The sequence below is a fragment of the Mytilus californianus genome, unplaced genomic scaffold (genome assembly GCF_021869535.1).
Source record: "Mytilus californianus isolate M0D057914Y unplaced genomic scaffold, xbMytCali1.0.p SCAF_5, whole genome shotgun sequence".
Taxonomy (NCBI): domain Eukaryota; kingdom Metazoa; phylum Mollusca; class Bivalvia; order Mytilida; family Mytilidae; genus Mytilus; species Mytilus californianus.
This window is the reverse complement of record NW_026262701.1, coordinates 4,611,025-4,638,547: the sequence shown is the minus strand read 5'-3', so window position 1 is coordinate 4,638,547 and position 27,523 is coordinate 4,611,025. Positions and strand designations below refer to the sequence as shown.

At 32.9% G+C, this 27,523-nt stretch overlaps 3 protein-coding genes across 16 annotated transcripts in view; 2 read left to right on the top strand and 1 right to left on the bottom strand.

Annotated features, from left to right (window-relative positions):
• Window positions 1-944: 944 nt before the first annotated feature.
• Window positions 945-9,810, top strand: LOC127702537 (putative phosphatidylglycerol/phosphatidylinositol transfer protein DDB_G0282107). Its single transcript, XM_052206781.1, has 4 exons — window positions 945-1,428; window positions 2,043-2,135; window positions 6,581-6,771; window positions 9,055-9,810. Exons 1-4 carry the CDS (start codon window positions 1,167-1,169, stop codon window positions 9,133-9,135), a joined length of 627 nt encoding a protein of 208 aa, XP_052062741.1. The 5' UTR covers window positions 945-1,166; the 3' UTR covers window positions 9,136-9,810.
• Window positions 9,811-16,571: 6,761 nt separating this feature from the next.
• LOC127702543 (gamma-aminobutyric acid receptor-associated protein-like 2) lies at window positions 16,572-26,227 on the bottom strand. The gene is made up of 4 exons (XM_052206790.1): window positions 26,103-26,227; window positions 22,919-22,974; window positions 18,751-18,923; window positions 16,572-18,177 (listed from the first exon to the last, which is right to left on the bottom strand). Exons 1-4 carry the CDS (start codon window positions 26,134-26,136, stop codon window positions 18,087-18,089), a joined length of 354 nt encoding a protein of 117 aa, XP_052062750.1. The 5' UTR covers window positions 26,137-26,227; the 3' UTR covers window positions 16,572-18,086.
• LOC127702513 (serine/threonine-protein kinase PRP4 homolog) overlaps window positions 26,194-27,523 on the top strand; it is a 37,277-nt gene continuing 35,947 nt past the window's right edge. For all 14 annotated transcript variants that reach the window (XM_052206741.1, XM_052206735.1, XM_052206731.1 and 11 more), the window contains exon 1: window positions 26,194-26,321. In XM_052206741.1, the coding sequence (XP_052062701.1) occupies window positions 26,263-26,321 (59 nt within the window). In that variant the 5' untranslated portion in view covers window positions 26,194-26,262. The remainder of the gene's footprint in view (window positions 26,322-27,523) is intronic.

Below are 27,523 nucleotides of genomic sequence, written 5' to 3'. Positions count from 1 at the left end.
ATAGTACCCTTACAAAAATATGTGACTGTAAAACCTGTTGCTTCATTATTCCCTTGCCTAACGAAGTTGGGTAGGGGATAGGGCATTTTGTGTCTGTTAAGGTCGAGATCTGAGCAAGGACAAATCATAGAGAAATGATCTGTTGTCGGTTGATGTATCATGTTTAGTGATGAAGGTCTACATTAACCTTTAGGTGACCTTGGCCTTTATATTAAGCATGATTGAATGTCTTTGCATTAAGGTCAAGATCAAAGCAGCTTCAAATAATAGAAAGATGATCTTTATCTTCGTCAGTTGAAACATGAAGTTTCTCACTAAAATTAGATAACCTTTACCAAGACTTTACACATTAATGGCTTAAGTTACGTTTTGCCACAATTTTGTATAAAGGATTAAATAATGGTTAGAGGGTTAGCTGTCGTTTTAACTTTAACATGTCTTTAAGGCAGTTCTATATCTTTATAGATTTTTGTCGAGCCTGTGACATTTTGTCTATGAAGCGAGACATAGCGATCCTACATTCCGTCGGCGTCGTCGTCAACATTTAGGTTTAGTCTGCGATTATAAAAGTTTTTAAACATAAATAACTTTCTCGAACCTTCATGAACACAGAACACATCAATATGAACATGGTGAATTTTACGGCAGTTCATTTGTATCCCAAATATGCACATTCCTTCAAATTCTTCAATTTTAGTTACACCTTTAGCACATTACTTTGGAAACAGAACAGATAAATTCTTAAATTTTCCATCAAAGATAGGTGAAAAAAAATCGCCAAACTTAGCGAAGGTGTGAAAAATGCTATCTTTATTATTTTTCGTACATAAGAACTCTTCCTAACAGCTCTTGAGGATTTTGGATTGTTGTTTTGCACTTAGTTTAATTTGAAACGCCTCTTGAAAGACGATAAATTATACGCTAAAAACCGGAAAACTCCTCTCCAAATGAAGAAATAAAACTAGTTCATGGAAAAGTCATTATTATGTCACTCAATAGTACATGTATACCATGTTTATCATGTGATAAAATAAGGGGTCAAACTCTAAATGTAATTGTGTTGTTAAAAACTTATCAGTGCAATTAATAGTATCATAACTTGTGGGACTGTTATGATTAACTTTTGCAACGACGGATTTTTATAATTGTTTATTACTTTTGAAGGAATGCGCATATTTGGGATAAAAATGAACTGCCGTAAAATTCCCCTAATTATTTTGCTCATACTGATGTGTTCTGTGTTTAGTCTTTATATGATCTTTTTCAATCATGGACCACCCGAGGAAATTTTGAAAACAAACCTTAAAAAGACTGCTGGAAAAAGGGTAGCAGAGGATGAAGATGAGTTAACTGATTCGGAAATATCATGGAGAAAGTTCATAAAAGACAATAATTATGTTGCTATAGGAACCTTGTGGGATTCTTGTGGTGAGTATTGGAAATACTACGTTTTAACAGTTTAATTTATAAGACACAGACGGAAATATGGGAGGGAGAGTTTTTGAGCATTAAATTAAGGTGACAGTAGTTTAAATCTCTTAATTAGACTAGGAACAAACAACTTAAGGTAACAAACAAAAACTTCAGGGGATCGCATTAACTCCAAAAGATGCGAGACCGGGTGCGTCGACCAGGATTTGTGTTACAGTTATATGTCGGATTTCGCGAAAAACAACTAATTATATAAAAGATATTCAAAATATGCAACCTTTGCGGCCGGTGCCATGACGAGTATTAAAAGCGTTAAGTTTACAACAGAATGTTTTCTTCTATCAGATCGGTAAATAATATAATTTCCCCAGCGTAGACATTGTACATAAACGTAATTTTTTTCAATATTAGAGAATTTAAGGCATTTTATTCCCTTTTTTTTGTAAATTATGAAAACATAAACGGTGTCTTGCATAAATCATAACAGTAGTATCAGACTAGAAGGTCACAACCATAAAAATATGCATGGATACCATTTCAAGCTGACTGTCTAGATACCAGTTTTCATGTATTACAATTTTTGTCTCACTCATAACTTTCTTTTATTACAGATGGAGACAAAGATACTATTGGAAAAGTTATTTTATTGCCAGATAAACAAACAGGAGGAATCAAATCTCGAACTTTTGTGAATGTAACTTTTGGTAAGGTTATAAACTGTTACGCTAAGTGTCGTTATCAAAAAGAATGACATTGAGTAAATATGTATATGCACAATGGGATACAACAAACATTGTGAAATATCATTTATAGTACATGCACAGCCACAAAAGCGAAAAAATAGTGTAAAATAACACTAAAAGTACATGCTCAACTGCAAATGCCACCAAAAAACGGTGTAAAAATAACATTGATAGTAAAATAACATTAATAGTACATGCACAGCAGCAAAGGCTACCAAAAAACAGTGAAAATAACATTGATAGTACATGGTCAGCCGTAGAGCTACCATAAAACAGTGTAAAATAACATTGATGGTACATGTTCAGCCGCATAGGCTACCATAAAACAGTGTAAAATAACATTGATAGTACATGAACAGTCGCAAAGGCTACCAAAAAAACTGTGTAAAATAACATTGATAGTACATGCACAGCCACAAAGGCTACCAAAAAACAGTGTAAATTAACATTGAAAGTACATGCACAGCAGCAAAGGCTACCAAAAAACAGTGTTAAATAACATTGATAATACATGTTCAGTGGAGCAAAGGCTACCATAAAACAGTGTAAAATAACATTGATAGTACATGCACAGCCGCAAAGGCTACCATAAAACAGTGTAAAATAACATTGATAGTACATGCACAGCCGCAAAGGCTACCAAAAAAAACAGTGTAAAATAACATTGATAGTACATGCACAGCCGCAAAGGCTACCAAAAAACAATGTAAAATAACATTGATAGAACATGCATATCCGCAAAGGCTACCAAAAAAGCATTGCAAAATAACACTGATAGTACAACTGCACAGCCGCAAATATAACCAAACATAGTGTACAATAAACTGATAGTACATGCATAGTCGTAAAGGCTACAAAAAAAACAGTGTAAAATAACATTGATAGTACATGCACAGCCACAAAGGCTATCAAAACACAGTGTAAAATAACATTGATAGTACACGCACAGTCACAAAGGCTACAGCACAGAACACAACAAAAATATGCAAAGAAACACTGAAAATACATACACAACCACACAAAATACAACAAATCAAAACATAGCAAAAATCACGGGTATTACAATCTGAAAATTATTTGACACTCTACGACATTGTCCTTAAAATGAACTCATCATAGATACTAAGCTTAAAACTTTGTAAGCCGGACTACAAAAGCAAAAGACTTATCAGTGACGCTCGAATCAAATGCCAAATAAAGGACGAAGTTGAAGAGCATTGTGGACCCAAAATTCCAAAATGTTTTGCCAAATACAGCTAAGATAATCTCATTCTTGTGTAGAAAATCTTTGGTGTTTCGAAAAGTTCAAAGGTATGTAAACAATTTATTTATAATAATGACCATATCAATGATAATTCAACACAGGCTTACAATTTTGTACGCCAGACACGTCTACAAAAGACTCACCAGCGACGCTCGAATCAAAAAACTTAAAAAGGCCAACTAAAGTACGAAGTTGAAGAGCATTGGGTACCCATAATTCCGAAAGGTTTTGCCAAATTGCTAAAAGCCTATAGAAATCAAAATTCCGAAAGGTTATGTCAAAATGACTGAAAGCATCTAGAAACCCTGTTTTATTTGACATTGTCCTCTTAAGAAACTTTTTCTAAAATGATTTCAAATGAATGGAGGTATGCAAAGCCTGTTTAATGACCTTTTACTAATACACTTTAGGTAAATCGTTCAGATGGTTTTTTTTATCGCTATCTAATCTGTATCTCTATCAATACTGACATAATCTATGTTTTAACTTAATATTCGTTTGATGGAAGGACAATGATAAAAAGGGATTATCTGGATGTTTAAAAGTTAGCCAGCTTAAATTAGGGCATGACAGGCATTTTTCAATAAAAGAACTATTCGTGATATTGAGAGAAATATCACATTATTCACTTTACAGTTACTGTAATGTAAATATAGATGATGAAAAAAGAAGCGTTTTTCCTCAGGAACGCCCAAACTAAACCATTTAAAAGTCAGGGATGTATAAATACGTAGAAACTTTAGGAGCTGTATGACCAAAGAGACCTCTAAAGAAGAGCAAAATCTATCTAAGGTCAATTTGCCTGAGGAAGTTGGAACCTTCGTACAAGTTTTTTTTACCATCCCGTGACTCACCCTTTCCCCAAAATCATGGCAGTAAACATCAAACGTACTGGTACTCATCAATGAGACACTAGTAGCAGTTCATATACAACGGTTTACCACGCATCACGTCTGCTCACCATACGCCTTCATTGATGTACAAGAATCAGGTATATATATGCCTTAAAGTCAAAATTACCATATTCTAACTGTATTGCAGCTAGTGGAAAATGGATGAGACTGTTCAACTCATTAATTTCACCTATAATGGCTTATGGATCTGAAATTTGGATCTCAGATTTTAATATTAACCTAGACACTGTAGATAAACTTCCATTTGAAAAGGTTCAGAATATGATTATTAAAAATATTCTTTGTGTCCATTATAAGGCTTCCTATCTAGCTTTAGGTACAGAACTGGAGCTTTATCCATTATAATATTCTTTGTGTCCATAGTAAGGCTTCCTATCTAGCTTTTGGTACAGAACTGGAGCTTTATCCATTATAATATTCTTTGTGTCCATAGTAAGGCTTCCTATCTAGCTTTAGGTACAGAACTGGAGCTTTATCCATTATAATATTCTTTGTGTCCATAGTAAGGCTTCCTATCTAGCTTTAGGTACAGAACTGGAGCTTTATCCATTATAATATTCTTTGTGTCCATAGTAAGGCTTCCTATCTAGCTTTAGGTACAGAACTGGAGCTTTATCCATTATAATATTCTTTGTGTCCATTATAAGGCTTCCTATCTAGCTTTAGGTACAGAACTGGAGCTTTATCCATTATAATATTCTTTGTGTCCATAGTAAGGCTTCCTATCTAGCTTTAGGTACAGAACTGGAGCTTTATCCATTATAATATTCTTTGTGTCCATAGTAAGGCTTCCTATCTAGCTTTTGGTACAGAACTGGAGCTTTATCCATTATAATATTCTTTGTGTCCATAGTAAGGCTTCCTATCTAGCTTTAGGTACAGAACTGGAGCTTTATCCATTATAATATTCTTTGTGTCCATAGTAAGGCTTCCTATCTAGCTTTTGGTACAGAACTGGAGCTTTATCCATTATAACATTATTTGTGTCAATGGTAAGGCTTCCTATCTAGCTTTACATACAGAACTGGAGCTTTATCCATTATAATATTCTCTGTGTCAATGGTAAGGCTTCCTATCTAGCTTTAGGTACAGAACTGGAGCTTTATCTATTATATTCTATCATATAAATTACTGTTTAAATATTATGTTAGATCAACTGACATTGAAGTTGGTAACAACAAACAAATTGATCTATTAAGGTCTGCATTCATAGAAGATAAACAATTTGTATTCACAGAAAAGCCCATGCTGGCTATAATAATTATATAAACTAAAAAAGTTACTTAATTTGGGTTCACTTCAAGTATCATATATTTGCAGTTTGTTTGAGGATTCACTTCAAAAGTTTTTTTAAATGCAAGATATTAAATCAACTTTAGCATATTAAATCTAATAACACAGGTAAACACAGATTTTGTAGTAAAATTTGCTCATCATTTGATTTAAACGCTTACCTAAGCTTTGATATGCCAAAATTTGAGAGATCACTTCTCACAAAAATTAGAATTAGTGCACATTCACTTGCCATTGAAACTGGGAGATACAGTAAACCAAAAACTTTAGCAACTGAAAGATTCTGCAAATCTTGCGGAGATAAAATAGAAGGTGAAGTGCACTTCCTTTTATGTTGTCCCCTATATAAAAACCTTCAAGAGAAGTTTAGTATTTTCCAAAATTTGATGAAACTAAAGATGATGATAGCAAATCAGAAATATATTTATTTAATCCAAATAATTTGGTTAATGCCAAACAAATATGTAATTATTTGAGACAAGCTTTTGTGTCAGTTGGTCTATCATAAGTAATGGAAGTACTATACAAAAAAATAGAATCATTCGTTGTCATTAACTTTCTCTTATTCATTATGTTTTAATTACAGTATTTGTCATGTTGTATATGTCATGTATATTGTACACTTGGATTACGCAATGTCGTATTTATCATATGTGCTTAATCCAATAAAATATTTGATTTGATTTGGTATATGCCAGCTCTAATCGGCCCTTGTCTTGATACATTGTGAATGAATAAAACGCCGAAGATGTGACACCAGAATAAAATAACCAGTTCACCAAAAGCAACAAGACAGGTGAATAGATAAAAAAAAATCAGACGTTTACAAACAGAGGTATGTCAATGGTAACGGTTCTCTGTCGCCCTCTCTCCTTTTTTCATTCACACCAAAACCTTATAAACGCTGAATGATATGTTATCTATTTATTTTACAGAGGAGGAATATAATGGAGGAGAGCTAGGTATATCAGTGAAGTATAATGGTAAGGACCTTTATGACAACAAATGGGACTTCTGTAGCATTGATGAGAACGAGGAAGAAGAGGACAGACAAGTATTCTGTCCATACAAACCCGGATATCACGCGTGGATCACGGATAGAAAGGTTCCCAAATATCTACCAAAGGTAAAACATTTGAAAGGTTAAACGTATATTCAGGTCATTGGTTGATATCTTATTAGGTTTTATCGCATACATATTGATAACTAAAAAGAAAATAGATACGCATATTATATCCAGTCGTTTTTTTATGCCCCCGCCGTCACCAGAGGGAGCATTAAGTGTTACCCTTGTCCGTACGTCCCAAAATTAACAGTCTCTAACTTTAGTTTTCCTCAACTAATGTTATGAAACTTATACACAATGCTTATTACTACAAAATACAAATCAAGTTCGAACTTGAGTGGCGTCACTTTATAACGTTATATGCAAGCGGGGGCATCATCTGTGTCCAATGGACACACTGTCCATTTTTTTTAGATTCCCTACACGTTGCTCAAAAATTACAAACAAAAATGGAACTACTAATTACAATTTGTAATCATTCAAAACATGACAACATAAAAGCAAGATAGCCTAAACAATCTAGTAAAAATAAAGAGATGTGGTATGATTGCAAATGAGACAAGTACTATAAGATCAACCAGAACCCAAAGAGGTAAACAACTATAGGGCACTGTACGACCTTCAACAATGAGCAAAACCCATACCGTATGTTAAGCTATGAAAGGCCCCGGCAAGACAAAATGTGAAACCTATGTTAACTTGATCTAAGGAATCGTTCATAGTATTAAATTTGTATTACTCCTTCGAGTGTATTCGAGTTTAGACTTTTCTGCTTGGGGTAGTTTTGGTTTGGATGTTCGCGCATGTTTTATTTATTTAATCTCTAGCGTACCTGAGGCCGGATGCTGAAAAAAAAACATGCACGTTAAATTACTGTCATTAATACTAGGTACGCAAATAATTGTACTATATTGAAGGTGACAACTCGATTAGACAATTCAAATCTACCTTTGGCTATTTGAGTAGCTTTATTTGGGTCCTTTTAGCATTTGATGTTCTTAAATGGTATTACAGAAACACATGTCTTTCCAGAAACACATGTCTTTCCAGAAACACATGTCTTTCCAGAAACACATGTCTTAAGCACAGAAATCGATAACAGAATAGGATGGTAAATGACCCATCGTTAGCCTTACGACTGTTATTTGCCAAACAACAGAAAACGTAAAAACAATCTATCAACAATTATACATATTTTACAAAGGTCAACTGTAGTAGGCTTCTGGAGTTTCTAACTAGAGAAACACGTGTTATAGATTGTTAGTCGAAGATTATATGTGTGTATTATAAGACTATGAATCGTGAGGCGTTGAGTAGTGGTGTTGCAGTAGGACAACTTTGGACATTGTGATTTACCAATACCAAACATATATATAGGAATATACATAATTCTACGCCTAACGAACCTCAGTGAGACCATATATGAACTTGAGCATTATTTTCAATACGTCCGCGTCAAATTACCATCGTACAGTACTAAAGCTTATAAAATAAGAAGATGTGGTATGATTGCCAATGTGACGACTCCCCACTAAAAGAAGTTTTATAGGTCACCTTACGGTACTATATACATATATATGATAGTGCTGTATTTAGACCCCTCTAATAAGAAATTTGTTTTTCATGCACACGTATAAAAATTGCGGTTTTTATCCAACGCAATCATAGGTTTGAACGTTGTTTTCAATTTAGACTTGTTTATATTTTTTCGTTTGGGCTTGTATTATATTTGCCTTCGGGTTTATATGATCCGTTCATCCTTTTTCGACTCTTTCAAAATTCAAGAGTCTATCCTAAATTGAGGTAAATTATATGGCCTTCCAAATACCATTTCGATTCCTAACATCACTGAAGAGACATTAATTGTCGAAATCCGGATATGGTGTACAAATTTTTGCACCTCATGTTTGCGATATACCATCTTTTCCGCAAGTTTATTGTTTTCTGTTTGGTAATAAATTAATAATAAGATCCATTTTTTTACAATCGCCAATGGCAGTCAGCAGGGTTTAAGAACATCAGTTGTTCGGCCTGTTAGTCAAATGCGTTTTGTTTAAATATACTTTTTCACTTTTTGGTCTTTTGGAAAATGTTGTTTGTGCTGTATTTAGACCCCTCTACCAAGAAATTTGTTTTGCATGCACACGTATAAAAATTGCGGTTTTTATCAAACGCAATCATAGGTTTGGACGTTGTTTTCAATTTAGACTTATATATATGATAGTATACACTATCATGGACAATCGAAAGTTTCTTATACAATTTATACCAAATAAAAACGTAACTTCTGATGTACAACTTATAAGATATTTTCGTTATCATCATTTTGTGATTCTTTTTTAGGGCACATATTTCTCGAAGACCTGGTTAACAGATGGGGACGGGGAACTCGTTGCCTGTGGATTCTCAGAATTTGTACTATAGTGACATATTATAGTGCTGGTTTTTATGAGATCTGAAGAATAGTTTTATATTAATAAAATCAAACATTTCGTTATTGAGCATGAGCGAATCAGAAAAATTGGATGAATATGATATGGACAAGTGCCAGTTTTTTTTTATATTAAGTTATTGGATCGATTCTCAAAGTTGTATTTGTTCAATTATAGACTTACAGAGTTGAAAATTATTGTGATATTTTGTACAGATTTTATTTTAACTTTCACGTGAGTTTGAATGGAATATATTTCGGTTTGATCAAGGATTTTTATAGTGAGACTATACAAATCCTTGGTTTGATTTAGGATAATTTGAACAAGCGCCAAGTTTATCAAAGACGAGTTAGACCTGTGTAAATTACAATACACGTACATACTTAAAACTTAAGTGGAAAGTAACATACATCTATGATATGGTGTCAATAAAAGTATTAGTGTACTGAAGTAATGTCCTTAAAGATGTGCACGTGGATAAGTGAATTTGTACATTTAATGAATTGATAATGACCTTGGATATGCCATACCATAAATATATAATATTATTTGTCATCTTAGCATTGTAACATACTACATAAATATTTATTGAGACTATCTTTATAAGTCTTGTTATAGCAACGCAATTTCAAATGTTAATATTAATCATTAAAATATGTTACTTTAACACCGGGCTTGTCACTTATATTTTGCGCCCGACATTAAATGTTTTACTTATTGATTCATAAGTCCATCTTAACAGTTGTGCACACATTTTCAGCTGACCTGACCCGAAGGGTAAAGTGAGCTGTTCTCGTCACTTGGCGTCCGTCGTCTTGTCGTTTTCCGTCTGTTAACTTTTTTCCGCCCGACAACCAACATGTGGCCGACATGCCTAGCAGTAGAACACATGGTAAAATGCAAGTTTTGCCTATTATCTTAAAAACCGCTATAGATAGAGAAGCATCTGACCGGTGGGTGGGGGGGGGGGGGGGATGTTGTTAATAATAACACCAATCTACCTACTGTCCTTTACATCAACACTAGCAAACGACTTTTTATAAAGAGTAACTGTCCTCGAATGATGATTTTTGCCCATTTTTGTGTTTTTGGCAAAACATATAGTAGGTTAAGTGAAACTAAACAGACAAAATGATCATAAATACCAGATCAACAAAAAAATAGATTTATACCTCATCATCTTATTTTCATATTAAGTCATGAATTATATGATCATGATTATATTAGGAAAAACAAAGGATATGGGGTTTCCATCCATGACACAAAATCAGTGCATGCACAGCAAAATACACACAAAAAGTATAGTCTGCAATGTTTGCGAGTTGCCATTGTTGAAGGTGCACTTAAATCCAGGTTAGGCGACACAGGCTCTTTATAACCTCTAGTTAATTATTCCCATCCCACCCAGTATGCAATGATTGTTATATCTGTTTGTTTATTCGTTCGTCAATCTCCACTTTGAAACCCTGGGTCATAAAATCGATGATGTTCGGTTTCTTTTGTAAATCTTTTCTTATCAAAATAAATTTCCAAAACATTTTCGCAATCAATGTATATTTGAAATGTGGTGGATATCTTGTACCCATACCTTCTCCTAAACCACTGACTCAATTTCAAGGAATAATCTACAGAATGGTATACACCTAATGACATCGCGACAGTCTTGGTGTTGATTTATATATTTTTTTAACATTTCCTTATATCAGAATGATTTTTTCGTTTTCAGAATCTGAGAAATTAAAAAAAAAACATTCAAAAGGAACCTTTTTATTCAAACAATGAACAGCGAGGTATCAAATAAATACCACATTGTAAGATAACTTCATCTTCTTGGGGGCCGAGTGGTCTTAGTAGTTACTACTGTTATCACTAGCCAGTCAACACTGCGCTCGTGCGGGTGCACTCGACTCCAATCTTAATTGACTAGGATTGTCAGTTTTCTTATCGAAGGTCGGTTGTTTTCTCCGGGCACTCCGGCTTCCTCCACAATAAAAACTGGCCGCCAGGAAATAGCCTAAAAGCGGTGCTTAAAAGTGGCGTTAAAACACAAAAAAAAAGAATCATCTTCTTGACAGTTATACTATAGCTTACAGTGCACGCTGGTTCTTTGTTATTCTTTAGATGTCACCTTTGTTTTTCATCTCACGAGATAATTAATTTTAACTACTACTTCCCACTTTAGGGTAGAGTTCAGCGCTCATAAACATTCTTAATTTGTAAATTTGTAATGCATATCTGCCATAAAAACAGATTACTGTACTTAGTTTATATATATATACGACTTTCAACATCCTGTCATAATAAATGATGAAAGGTCAAATGTCAACTTTTTTTGCAACCTTGTTATTTTCATATGAAAGTATTGTCGTTTAATGCAACACTATATATATCACAAACATGCATGCATAAAATGTTTAGTAGTCATAACGAATGCGTAATGCAGACATTATAGGATTTGGGATTAAGGACAATACTTAACACTGTCTGATAACAAAATTGTAGCTATACTTAGTGGGGAAAACTTCAATTTTGATCACAAATTTTTAAATCAAATTATCGCTCTAGGCGATAAGATAAAATTACCGTTATTTTTTAATAGTTTTAAAAACTTATTGGTTTCTCATAGATACTGCCGATTTAAATTGTATGAGGAAACTTCACAAAACCTGTGAGGAGTGTTGTTTCTAGTTATTTTTTTCTTTTCTTAAAGGGTGCAACCAACAGCTGTCACAGTGGCCAACTAGCTTCCTGTAAGTATTGGGAACATTTTTACCCTGCTTTCCAAATGATGTGCCATCTTTTGTTTCCTTGTTCGATTCAATGGTCATTCTGCTGGTGGTTGAACAGTGCAGGATTTTCATTATCTATTTTATTTTTACGACATATGTGTCCATGTTGTCAAAAATGAGAGATGTGTGCGCGTGTAGAACTGCCAGTTTGACCCAACCACACGTTGCACCTGTACCAGTCAAGTTATCTGGACCATATGTATAGTTAGTTGCATTTTGTTTGTACTTTATTTTGGCGTTGGAGTCGGAGAGTTGGTACTGTAATTGGTGTGGTCTTTTGTAGTCTCAAATGTTTTGTTGATTTCTGATATCCTTTTGATGTATTACTGAAACTGTTATCGCTTGGTACAGAGAAACTTTTAGCTATAAAATGAAACTATATACATGATTTAAATATAATATATCGCACTGTTTTATGTTCAAATATGACTCCATTTGTATCGTAGCTTCCAATTTTTACCACCTCGGTGGATTCATGGTAGCAGAATGACCTCAAGTGCGGGAGGCCTTGTGTTCGATCACCTGCACTGTGAGACCAGTCTTAAAATTTGTGTTATCTGCTTCTCCGATACGCTCTTGGCAATTAGTGGTAAGATTAAAGAAAGAAGATCTGTGATGCTTATAACTTAAAACTTGCAGCGTGGCACGATATATTTGAATTTTAATAAGATTTGGAGTCAGAATACTGTGTCTGTGTAGGGTGACATTGCTTTTTCTGTGGACTGTAACTTTGTGAAATCCGGCTCAGCAAGTCGATAAAGTACAAAAGCAGGGTTTATATTCATATCAAGTTAACATGTTCTTGTCCTGATATGTAACGAGTTTCTTGTAATTTAAATGTTAAGAAAATTATTGAACCAATGCATGCATATATACTAAAATAAGTCCTCTACATATGCACGCTTTTTACATTTATCACGAATCCATAACATATTATCGACAAATAGTAGTGCATTCAGTGATTGTTGATCGCAAGCTAATTGACTTTCGAGTTTGTTGCCGAAGTTTACCGGATAGTGGCATCGATCAACACAGAATCGTGGAGCTCGTGAAAAATAAGTGAATTGGTAGAGCGGTATTTTAATTTTTTTTTATATATTTTCCATGCGTTCCTAATTTTTAATTAAACTTTTTCATAACAGCTGTTAAATGAGTTGGGGTATTTATTTGTTCTTTAAGAATCAATTATTACTATTTACTTTCCAGTGCACGTTTGTCTTTCATCACGTTTTTTCCCTCGCACTTGCGCTGTACGATGGTCGATGTTCTAACGAGAGGTCTCGTAGTTAAGGTCACTGTATACTGAAAAACATAGGCGAATTAGAGTTCGGGACGGCAATCATTCAATAGCAGTACATTTCTGAAGATTTTGACTAGATAATGGATTTTCTTTTACAAGAAAGTTCACGTACACTTGTTTTATAAAAAAAAACTTAGCCATTCAAGTATATAAACCCTATTCAACCTTTTTTTACAAGTTGAAGTATCATATGACTTTAAGTACTTACGTGCATCGGAAGCACTCTAACTTCTAGATAAGTCTTTATCAAGAACACCCAGAGTCCGAAGTATATGGAAAGCCTAAGATATATAAACACATCTTAACCTCTTTATCGGATAAAATCTACACATTCATCGCATACTATTCATTGACTTGTAAAAGTATAAAACCAGAAATAAAGCTTTTTCAGAATAAAATAATACAAGGTCACACTTTCAAAGACTACATGTGCTTTCTTTATACTAATCCTTTGGAGGTGTACGGATTGGTAGATTTGTCTGGAAAAACATGGTTTATTCATAAGTTGCCATTGGCGGCAATGGCCTTTGAATTAGCTTTCAGTAACTGTGAGTACTCTTATACATCTCTTTTTTTTTTAATTTTGTCCTTTTGATATAACCGATCTTATAATTGTAAGTCAAAGCCTTTCCAACTGAGTTTTCAGTTTGTTTTATGTCGTGTATTAGACAAACCACTGTCCCAGGTTTTAACGGGGCTGACGTTAAACACTCATGAACATGATATACTCCATCACATTCGGTTATTGTGCCAAGCCAAGCCATGAATCCATAATACAGTGGTTGCTACTAACTGAAATTCTAGCAGACCACATCAACCAACAACACCGACTCCTTTGAAAACAGAATACAAACATACTTAGTAGGTGGGGTCTGTTATAGCTTGTTGTGCGGTATGGGTTTTGCTCATTGTCGAAGGCTGTACGGTGACCTATAATTGCTTAATTACTCTGGTACTACATGAAAATAGCTAAGGTTGCTACAGTTGTTGGTGTGATACTGCTGCCGCCTAAGAATGTAAAAAAAAAAATATCAGAAACTTCAAGGGGGACCCAGGGGTACAAACGTTAACAGTTATAACTCTCTATTGGGAGCCACCATCAAACATATATAAACTGAGAAAGACATCAATAGAAAATCAGCAAAGATATGGAATAATAATATATCAAGGCTCAAATCACCAAATGATTAAGCATAGAACAGAATAATAATATTTTTGGTGTTTTGGACAACTATGATGTTTGGGAAAGCATTATACAGAAGAAGTGGGATATAATCAACTACAAGTTACATATAGAACAAAAGACAGAGATTCAAAAGGAAACGCAAGAAAAAATAAGGGTGTCATTTGGAAGACCTGGCTAAAAAGACAGAACAAGCAGCCATTCTATGAGAGTTAAGTACTACATACAAAATCAACATCTACATAGAGCCACCAAGTATAGAAGAAGTAAGGAATGTCATTCATATCTGAAAACAGGCAAGGCAAAAATTCGATTCAATCCACCCAGATATGGTAAAGACAGATCAGGATGCATAGTTCAAGGTACTTTACATTCTTTTCCTCGTCATGTTATACCATCCGGGTAAAACAAAACTCTTATCAATTTCATTCGTCAGAAGCTCTTTTCTGGATCAATTAATCTTCATCAGGAAAGCTTAAAGTCGAATATTTGAAAGAAGAATGTATAGGAACCGAAACAGTAAACGTCGCATTGTGAAAATACCAAAGGAAAGGCTACCTACTTAATCGTGACATCAGGAGAGATATATCATTATATTTTGTCTCTATCAAAAGTGTACAGCGATTTTTTTTTTCTATTAACTAGAGATCAAAGGCAACCTTTAGAAGATGGAGATGATGCATTGATTAATTTTGCACTCTCTGGGACATCATTCATTGATTTAACTTTTGATAACATCTTTGATCATTGTAAGATTATATGAAATTCCAACACACATTTTGATGCAATTAAAGGCCTTTAACAACAGCTTTGACTGAAGTGTGTTCCTAGGAAGCTCCATCTCATATGAAGTAAAATCTGATGTAATACAGGAAGTGTTATGTCACTAACTACTTCGCTATTGACTGGATACCAAGCAAGATAACAGGTCAGCAGACAAGAGAACGGGTATCCAGTAGACCCAGTTAGAAGATTTGAATTTTGCTGCTGATCAACAAGTGAACATCTCCAAAGAGAAGACCAATATATTTAAAAACTATGATCTGAATGTTAAGACCAATGTAGTGAAAATAAACACCAGACATAAAACACCAATAATTATCAATCGGAGGTATTGTCACCAATTAATAGGCTGGATACAAAAGCTGCAGACAACGGCAGACAAGATAAGGGGATATTGAGCCTAACTAAGGTTGAAATGTCCAACTGCTGATTTTTACAATCAAAGTTAGAAATTCAAGATGCCAATCTACAGCAAAGAAAATTCATGTCACGTCATTATTTCCTATCCTAAATGTTGTTGAAATATATCATTCTGAAATATAAACATCAATCCATCCACTATTTAGACTACCTCATAGAGATAAATAAACTTTTGACAGAGAAATATCTCTATGTTACTTTGATAGTATACTGCATGGAAAATGGACACGGGATGTACCAACATTACCAATGCTTATACAACTGCATACCAAATATAATTGATTTCCCCTTAGTGGTTCCCCATAAAATGACCAGTCAACTTAACAGTAACATGCAAACTGCAAAGTTTCATAGTTGATGGACTATGACTGAGGGAGCAGGACCAAATAACCTCCATGGAAATATGATTTATAGTTCTTAGTGGTTCCTCTTGTGAGCACTGAAGGGTAAAGATTGCATTCATTTTGCAGAGGAAAATAAAAACTAATTATTGCAATGTATTAAGCATTGGAGGGCATTACTATGAATTGGAGATATATTTGTATATTTGTAGATGTTTTAACTACACTTATGTATAAAGGAAGATAACTCCAATTTTAAATATTACTTCAACAATTACTTCATTGATATTAATAGAACAGATACTGAATTCCTGCACCATACACAATTTATGTAATTTTGTAACTTGAGTATCTGAGTAAATGTCTCATTGATAAATTTCTAGGTAGGGTGTATAGAATGTTGTACTCAATGCCCTATGTTTTGTGTATATCAAAAGTAGTGATAAAATCTGGAAAATTGATAACTATCAACTAGCCACATAAGGGTTTTGATTACATAAATGCAATCCTTACCCCAAAAATTATTAATGTCACCACAGAAATAGCACACCTTACTCTCAGGCATCTGACTTAGTCACAGGACAGACAAAAAGTTATTTGACAACGTTAACATTAATTGCACCATACTTTATTATCATGATACAGGTTTAACAATTTAACACAATAAAATTTATACATTCAACACATTCATGTAAAAGTATAAAAGTTCCATAACGAAACATATTTCTAGTTTTCTATATATGTAATTAAGAATTAAGGTTCAAGTATTGCAGTTCTTGGCTAAAATCTTTGAAAATTAAAACATATATAGACTATCTGGGATATACAGTGACCATACAATATTTGAAGTATTAGTATTGTTGATCATTATTGTCCCTTACTTTAAAATAGTCAATGAAAATTTCATCTAAAAAAGGTGGTGTTTGTTTTTATAATTTTTTTCTGGCATAAAGCGTCTTCATAAAAGCAAAGCTATTTTCTTTTTTTTGTTTTAAAGTACTTTGTTTTAAAGTGCAAATTCATTTATTATCATACAACATTCACACATTATCACATATATAAACATATATACAGTACAGTTCGGCTTGTTCTATCAATGAAATCAGTCAATATAGTGGAAGAAAAGTAGAAAAGCAACGCTAAATTTGAAAACCAAAGTGGTATTGTACAAAACAGAAAATGGCTGCCCTATTTGTTTTAATACACAATAACTATTTGTATGGTGAAATTACAATTGTTTTTGATCAAACTTTCTTAATCTAATCATAAAGATTTGTATTTGTCAGTTTCTGTGCACTTTTTTTTCAAACAATTACATTCTTGAGTATGTCCCAAGTTTTTCTTAAAAATTCACAAAAAAAAATGTTTAAATAAAAACTGTTCATACTAGAAGCAGCAGAATGTCCAGAAAACACAATTAATACTGTTTTTCAGCAGCCAATTCTAAATAAATTAGGTTATAAACTTGTTGGTTTTATCATGTTTATAGCTGGTACTTGAAAAAGTTATACGAAAGCATCACATGTATCATGTTGTTCAGTTAAATAAATTATGTCACGAAATAGTAGCCTACATTGTATATGATATATAATGAAAAATACCCATAATACCTTATGATTCACTGGTAGTACATAAAACACCCTTGATCTAATAAAATTAAATAACAAAAATTCATGGCTAGTGTCATTTCTTATACATGTATTATACAGGTGGATCTGTCAAAAATAATCTAGCTTCACAATACCAAACACATTGATTCTAAAGTATGATCTGGTGAATTCGAATGCCTAGCACAATAGAATTAACACGGAAAAACCAATGTGAAACTTTCTTCATTTTATGTTACAGGTAGTATATATATATCAGGAAATTATTATTCTTAAAAATTATTCCAAAATGGGTAAATGACAACGTTCAATGTTACACTTTAGAAATACCAAATTTTTTTTGAAAAAGAGTTTTTACATGTTTCATAATTTTTGACATTTATTTCAAAATTGTCAATATTTGAATAACTGCAACAAAATATTTGACATTCCATTGAAAATCTCCCAAAAAGTAATTTTTCCAAAATTTTCACATTTAATTTATTATCGTTCCAGGAAGGTCCTTGGTTAAGTCATAAAATCAACATCCAAATGTATTTTCTCCACTATAAGCAATGTATAAGAAACCATCATCGTCTTTATGTTCTTCGTAAACTTGTCCCATGCTTGCACTGAAATGAAAGATAACAATATGAATAACAGTATAAGTAAATATGTTCTTCGTAAACTTGTCCCATGCTTGCACTGAAATGAAAGATAACAATATGAATAACAGTATAAGTAAACATGTTCTTCGTAAACTTGTCCCATGCTAACAATGAAATGAAAGATAACAATATGAATAACAGTATAAGTAAACATGTTCTTCGTAAACTTGTCCCATGCTAACAATGAAATAATAGATAACAATTTAAATAACAGTGTAAATTTAACATGTTCTTCATAAAAACTGGTCCCAAGCTTACACTTTTTACCCTTGCATTTTACTCCTATGTTCTACTTTAGGCCAAATCGGCCATGTTGAATTGCAGACCAGATTATTTGACAATTACTTTTCAACAAAGCACAGAAAAAATGATTGTTGCCAAGTTTGGTTCCAATCCACCCAGCAGTTTCAGAGGAGACATTTTTTGTAAAAGTTAATGGAGGTTAAGTGACGAAATAACTCGCTTAACCTTTAGGGTCAGGTGAGCTAAAAAAAAAAAAAGGAATTGATCAGAAACTGATTGTCAAACATAGTGTACCTGGATTGTGGCAAGACTTTGCCAACAAACAAGAAGATAGCTTTCTCCGATGGCAGTTGAATTCTTTTTCGGATAATCCACATAAACTGAGCTACAGAAATGTCATTAGGTACAAGGAATTTTCTTTTGTCTATATCTTGTATGTGAGACTTTGGATCTTTTTCTACTATCACCTAAAAATAGAAAAAATATAAATAAATGGATGTGTGTACAGGTAGCACAGGAAATTTGAAAATAAAAAATCAGCTTATCATGTGAAGGCATTTTAAAAACAAATAAATGTGGAATATGTCCATGGGACACAGATAATGCCCCCGATGGCATATCATATAAAATTATAAACTGACATAACTGAAGAACGGTGAAAGTGACCCTACCCAAATTTGAACTTGATCTGAGTTTTGTGGTAATAAGCCCTGTGTATAAGTTTCATAGCATTTGGTTGAGGCAAACTAAAGTTAGAGAACGGAAACAAAAAATTCAGCAATTTTTCCCTTTGTAAAGGGGCATTACTCTAGAACGGTTAAAGTGACACCACCAAAATTCACACTTGATCTGTATTTTGTGGTAATAAGCATTGTGTATAAGTTTCATAACATTTGGTTGAGGCAAACTAAAGTTAGAGAACGGAAACGAAATTCAGCAATTTTTCCCTTTGTAAAGGGGCATAACTCTAGAACGGTTAAAGTGACACCACCAAAACTCAAACCTGATTTGTATTTTGTGGTAATAAGCATTGTGTATAAGTTTCATTACATTTGGTTGAGGCAAACCAACTTTGGGACGTACGGACGGAGGCATAAAAATCAATAGCGCTGGGATGTGATTGGAAAAAGTTGTGGTCTGTTCAATAACACAGCATTTAAACAACTTGGGGAGAACACTGTACAGTGGGGTATATTTCAATGCGATAACAACCCAAATACTAACAAGCGTGCACACGCTGAAATGTCTCGCCTGTTTTACTTATCATTGAATTAATGTTGAAAGTTTGTAACATGAAGGTTTTACTATAAGTATCACATAAACCTAACATTATCAATGTTCTATGATAATGAGGTCATGGTCAGATGAACCAAGCCAGACAGACATGTACACCTTACAATCATTCCAAAAATTACGAAAACTTATTATTGACCAATGAACCATGAAAATGAAGTCAACATCAGATAATACCTGCCAGACAGATATGTACATCTTACACTTGTTCCATACATCAAACATAGCTGACATATTGCTATTACTAATTAGTATCTGGAAAACCGACCTAAACACAAAAACCTATCATTAACAAATGAACCATGAAAATGAGATCAAGGTCAGATAATACCAGTCTGTTCATTGATAATATTTTCTATGTTTTCTATGTATTGTGTGCGATTTTGTCCCATGTACATTTACTCCATATCCTTTCATTTTCTATTGACCCTCATGTACACCTTACATTACATACACCAAATAATGTTGACCTATTGCTTTTAGTACTTGAAAAACAGACCAAAACACAAAAACTTAACATTGACCAATGAACCATGGTCTGATGAAACCCGCCAGACTGACATGTACCCCTTACAATCATTCTATACACCACATATAGTTGACCTACTGCTTATGGTATCTGAGAAACGGACCTTATCAAGTAACTTTAACCTTGATCACTGATCCATGAAATGAGGGTGAGGTCAGATGAACCCTGTCTGACCAACATGTAGGCGTTGCAAGGAACCAAATATAGTTATCATACTACTCATAATAAGTGAGAAATTCACATGACAAAAAAAATGTTATTTTTTTTCAAGTAGTTGCTGAACCATGAAAATGAGGTCAAGGACAATGGACATATGACAGATGGACACTTCCTAACATAAGTTATCTGCATACAAGGTATGAAGCATCCAGGTCTTCTACCTTCTGAAATTAAAAGCATTATACAAATAGTTTAAGCTGCCACCGGATAGTAATACCTGTGTCTCACATACTACGACTTTCGTCGCAGGCTAGAAAAAATACAGAAAAACATCAGGAATTAATTTATACAAAACTAATCAATGTCCATAAGAACAAAATTGTCAAAAAACAAAAGATTTAACTCTTTTTAATAAACAAGCTTCAGGTATGGAGATGAGATAATAAAATAATTTATTCTAATACATGTATCAATGTATTGATTGCATTAAAAATAGAAATAGTACACAGTTACTTGGTCAGTTCCACAGCTGCAATTTGGTTTGGTTAAGTAATGACTCTTTGAGGGGTATAATTCAAGAAGAAGCACAGCTTAGCCCTAAAACCTGTGAATATCCATACATTCTGGAATGGTCAATCTAATGATACCATTGGAAAATGATCAATGTAATGTAAGACACTCCAGAATGGTACATGGAGGTCTGTTTTTTTTATTCCAAAATGGCAAAGATAATATTGTCACGTTTCCAGAATGGCCAAATGCCAGGTTGTACAGGCATGTAATGAGCCATTCAAAATGTATCAAAATTGTGTGAAAAGCAAAATGGAAATGATGTGTGCTCAAAGTACCTTGACGCTGGACAATAGTGTCAATACACAAAAGTTGTGTTTCTTTTTTACATAACAAAATCTCTGTGGAAATTCTTATTTAAAATCTATCTTCATTCTACAATTTTTAATAAACTCCTAATTTAAAATAAATGATGAATGTGTTCATGGGACACAGATGATGCCCCCACTTGCATATCATATTGAGTTATAAAGGGACATAACTGAAGAACAGTAAAAGTGACACTACCAAAATTTGTTCTTGATCTGAATTTTGTAGTAATAAGTATTGTGTATAAGTTTCATAATATTTGGTTGAGGCAAACTTAAGTTAGAGAACGGAAACAAAAAATTCAGCAATTTTTCCGTTTGTAAAGGGGCATAACTCTAGAACGGTTAAAGTGACACCACCAAAATTCAAACTTGATCTGTATTTTGTGGTAATAAGCATTGTGTATAAGTTTCATTACATTTGGTTGAGGCAAACTAAAGTTAGAGAACGGAAAACAACTATGGGACGTATGTACGGACAAGGGTAAAACTTAATGCCCCCTCCGCTACGGCATAAAAAAATTAAATCAAATCAAATCAAATCAAATCAAATCAAGTTTATTGTACAAAAAAGGCCTCCAGCCCACGGTACAAATATTAAATTACACAATTTATAATTTTGCCATCTACAGTTACATATTACACAATAAACAATAATCACATTACATATTCACATATCATCATATTTATAAATCAGTCATCAGTAGTGTTCATTTCCACTTATATTTTACTATAAAAATTAAAAGTAGAGGACTATAAAATGAAGAACCTGTCAAAATAGAAGAGTGAGAATTGAAGTCGAAAATTAGGAAATAAGTTAAGACCAAGGCTTGCAAAACGATCATATATTCCGGACATTTGTATAATGTCCGGTAAAAGTCCGGCTGGGCAAAGCATGAAACGGTCATCTACTTTTTAGTTTTAATCAAAAAGATTTAAATTATCAGAAATACGTTTACAAATATCATTTGATGAAAATTTTAAAAGGTGAAAATGAAAAATCGTCATGACCACGTTGTTTGAACCAGAGACATGTCTCTGTTTGAACTAGTACACGTGTGCGCAGGTGTGAAATTTAATTTCTTTAAAATCTAATTTCTTTAAAAAATGCTTAAATTGTCATTGATACCTTTATCTCACGTCTATTTCGAATATTTTCTTGAAGAAATAATGTAGAAAGAGCTTCTTACACTCATTCATCCTTTGCAACCGTACACAGAATTTATGTATCCGTCTCTGGTCCATGTTTTACCATTGTCAAGATAACATCCGGTATTAGATTTAAAAACGAAAGTAAAGTTTTTGACAACTTTATTTTGCTCAAATAAAGAGTCTAAGGCAGATATAAGTACGCTTATGTTGCACACTTCGAATGATGCACTGCCAATTTAACAGTTTACGTCAGAACTTCGAATTTGAATTATAGAAAGTTTAATATCGTTTTTTTTTTTTTTAATATCAATCATTGGGATGGCCAACTCGGCAACTGATTACCATAATTGCCTTTTGTTTATTTAGTCTTAAGGAATAATATATAAAATGTCCGGCTGGCTAAAAATAATTTTGGAAGCCCTGGTTAAGACTACATAATTATGATACCTACAGGTATTCTCTCTGGGTATTTATCTTTTATTTTTGTTGATTCTGCTTTTCTTTGTTCTGTAATAAACAAAATAATTTGTCATTTTTAAAACACATAAATTAAAAAAAATTATTAACACATGTAGATCAGATACTGTTATGACTGTTGGATAGATTGACTCTTTTGTTGTCTTGGCATAAAAGGACATTTGTCATCCAAAATAATTCAGTTTCTGTAGAAAGTGGTAATTTTTTATCTTAAGGTTTCTACTATTAAAGAACTGGTTAAAAAAAAACACTTCCAACATAATGTAAACTTGATTATGATTTATTTTCACCAGATCAATGGCACTACTGGTAGAATGTTTGTGTTTCATCTTGTTGAGTGTAAATGTGTCTGTTCAGATGATAAATTTTCTAATTTTGCAAAGGCTTAAATTTTTACTCCTTCATTGAATACATAAGGATGCTAAGCATTATAATTTTTGTCTCTTTATGAATAACGAAAAAATATTCAAAGTTAATTAGTTTGAATATGACTTTAATTCATACCTTAAAAAAATATTCAGATAATCATGATAATTTTACCGATATTTAACCAAGAGTCATCCTTTCATTTTCTAGGTTTTTGCTTTGTTTACTTTTAAGAAACAATTTTTTTAACAGATATAATTATATTTATAGATGATATGCATATTTTTTGTAAAAATATGAATATCAAACAAATTATTCAAAGTTAACTTGTATATCTTTATTACCAAAGTTTATATAAACTATAGGTACACATTTGAATTACATCCACATCAATAATACATATATAAACACAAAATATGTGACAGAATAGCAGACGGTGTTTTAATTATCAATAAACACTGTTTTAACATATCAGTTCCACTTAACTTAATTAATACCTATGTTTATAAAATGTAAAAATGTATGAACAAAAAATTACCAAGAGTCATCCTTCAATTTTCTAGGTTATGGTCTTTGTTTACATGTACAATGTATGTGTATATATATTTTTGTCTTACACCTGTTGCTACATGTACACTGTACCTGTAATCAACAACTTGATCAATGTGTCAAAATCATCAGTGTTAATTTAATTGTGTAATCATATGACATTTACTCTAATTGAATCACAGATTAGTATAATTTGTAAATAACAATTTTGGATTGAATTAACTAATTTAGACTATTGACTACACAACCTTAGGCTATACAATAAATTATGTAATACAATAAATAATTCCCTTTAATCATGAGTAATTTGAAAGTTCACTAATGATGATCTTCAATCCCCTAAAGCATTTAAAATGTAAAAAAATACTGTTTAGTACAAATTCATAAAAATCAACAATTATAAGAAAGGAAAGACTACTGTGCAATACAGTAACATTTTGTAACATAAACACTACAGAGTATGGGATGTATTACTCAAACAACAATAATAAATACATTATATTAAGTAGTGAAATACAAGAGCCATAACCATATATCATTGTAAACCTGGTTAATAGAATCTTTTCTATACTATGGCTGATTTGGAATAATTCCAAGTTTGATGTACATGTATGTATGGACAGTTAATCTACATGTATCATTTACAAGCTCTAGTGTGTCTTTAATGTAAATTGTAAATAAGAATGTGGGGTGAATGCAAACAAGACAGAACCCAAAATATAACAGCCTTATAAAGCTGTCAACCATCGTAATCATAATGTAGACAAGTTGGAATTCTGGACCAACTAAGAATGACTTGCCACTTTATTGAATGTGAAGTTAACCATCCACCATTTGTGAACTCTGTAACTTATTTCAAAAACAAACTACAACCCAGTTAGGGAAAGGTTGGGCACAGCTAACATGTTTAACTGAGACAAATTCTATATATGCCTGTCCTAAGTCAGGAATTCAGGGGTTGATGTTTGTTGCTGGATACCATATTTGTTGTTTTGTACATACATGTACATGCTAATCAGGCTGGTATGGTTTCTCGTTACAATTGTGTTACATTTTGTTATGTTAGGTTTTTCATAGCTTGAAATGCAGTTTGACCTATATACAGTCTTCTATGGTTGCTAACAGCTACACAATGTACTTCATTTGGTTTCTGATGGATAATTATCTCATTGGCAATCAAACTGCATCTCATTTTTGTATATTCTACTGGAATACAAACTTCAAACAAACAACTGAGACCATCATCTAACTTTTTAAAAACAACTGATTTCCTTCAATTAAGATGTACTTCTTTTTTTGAAAGTGTAACGCCTGCCTCTGGGTACAGGATGTTCTCACTGTGTTGAACATGTTGAAGACCCATTAATTTGTGGCCTTGAGCTGTTTTCTGCTCTTTAATCAGGTGGTTGTTCTTTGACACATTACCCATTTCTATTCTATTCTAACAGCTCTTATGTCAGAAGAATTAAAAACAAAAACTATTTCTTTTAAGTTTAGCATGAAAAAAATGAATGAGAAACATCATTATTACCAACACATAAAATAAATCCTGTAGTATACATGGAACATACATTTGTACATACAATGTAACCTGACAATCACGATATTGTTTAATAAAAAAATAGTGTTTTCAGATTTAATGGAAGATTATCATAAACATACTTGTCCTTTGTTCCTCGATGATAAGGTGTTCAACTGCAAATCTTATGATTTTTGGTATACACAAACAAGGATTTCTATAGTGACTATACAAATCCTTGACACGAAGAACATTTTACACAAATAAAAAGTTAGAGAATTGCAATTGGTTCATGATTAAATATGTGAACGTTAATGGAATAACCGAATAAGCTTTAACTTAACATAACTTATGACATCTATTGTACTGCATGTATGAGTGGATCTATTAGTTAAATTTTAACGGTTATGTAATCCATCAGAAAAATCACAAGAAATAGAAAATCTAAGTTTAAAATTAATTTATCCTTTAAATGGTTTATTGTGCAGTTATGGTTTAGTATTTAAGTAAATATTTCATTTGAATACACATAAAATCTATAACTATGCTGGCTGTCTAACAGTCTTAAGTAGGACAGATCAACAATGGCGTTTGTTTACAAACAAATCACAAGTGTATGGTAAAAACACCATTATGTCCTATTTTGACCTTGTTTTCACGAAACCTAAGATTGTCACGCTTCCATAACTGCAGCTTTAACCAAAATAATATATAAGATACAAACCGAATGTGTGCTCTTCCCTAAACTTGAACTTCATCCTGTTAAAATGCGGAAAGTAAAACTATGTGTGACGATTTGACAGCTGACTTCGACTATGGTTTCTTCTTTTGTGACGTAAAACCGGAAGCGGAAGAAAGAAGAAACGAGGCAACAACGAAGAAAAATGGCGAATGCTGAAGTCTATACAAATCATGTTTCTTCAAGACAAAACGAAATATTAAGGTGTAAAGCGCACTTTTTTTATAATTGCTTTTTGATATTTTTACTGTTTTTTCGTATGAAAGGTTGTTATTCTGTCAAACTTGTTGTTCAGACTTGCTTAACATTGGATCCATTCACCAAGTTAATGAAAATTATGTTTCTTTTCCTTGTTGACATTCTGATGTAGCCTCACTATCACATCCTATTTTACTTGAGTTATGTCCTTTTTGCTTTGAGAATGGTTTTATTTGTGAAATAAACACTATATCATCAATTGCCTGACTTGGTAAGTAAAAAACTTGACTCTATAAATAAGAAGATGTGGTTTGACTTTGAGTGCCAATACACCTACCTTATCGCTATTTATTCCATTCCGCGTAAGTTCTGAAATAACATAACATTCTTTTTCATCCAGTTGAAGCTATCTGGGGCCCTGTTTAAACAATGTATCATGCATAATACTTTTTAAAGAGACCTGTTTAAACCATCGTAAACATGGTAAACTCTTCAAACAAAATATTTTTTTCTACTGTAATTAGAGTTTTGAAAAAGTGGATCATAATCTATGAAAGTTTCAAAGTGTTCGCTTTCTAAATTTTTTCCTTCTTCAGCTCGTTACTGATGACCTTTTTTTTGGCGCTGGATGACCCAAACAGGAAGTTGTCTAAGTGACTGCTTTTTCCGGATTGGACTAAATAGCGATAAGGTGTATGAGACAACTTGCCATCCAAATCACAATGTATTAAAAGTTAACCAATTATACCCAAAATGACAAGTGTAAAACAATTCAAACAGGAAAACCAACGGTCTAATCTGTATAAAAAACAAGAAATGAGAAACACCTTTGAACCACACCAACAAACAACAACCACTGAACAACAGGCTCCTGACTTAGGACAGGTGCATTAAAATGCAGCTGGTTTGAACTAGTTAGATGGCACCAAATCCTCCACCTAACCTGGGACATCTGTACTCTTTGAGTACAAAATTTGTGCTCCAAACACCAAATCCAGTATTTTGAGTGAGTACGATAAATGACTTGAAACTTTATGGCTGCAAATTTTGGGCTCGGTTTCATTAGACTAGGTATAAATTATCTTGTTTTGTATGCATTGATATCGATAAATATCAGCCCCAAGTCAAAATGTGAACCTTTTTTTGGCAAGTGAGCACAGTGCAGAAGCAAAAAACTTCAGGTTATGTCGAGTGGCAGCTATTTTATG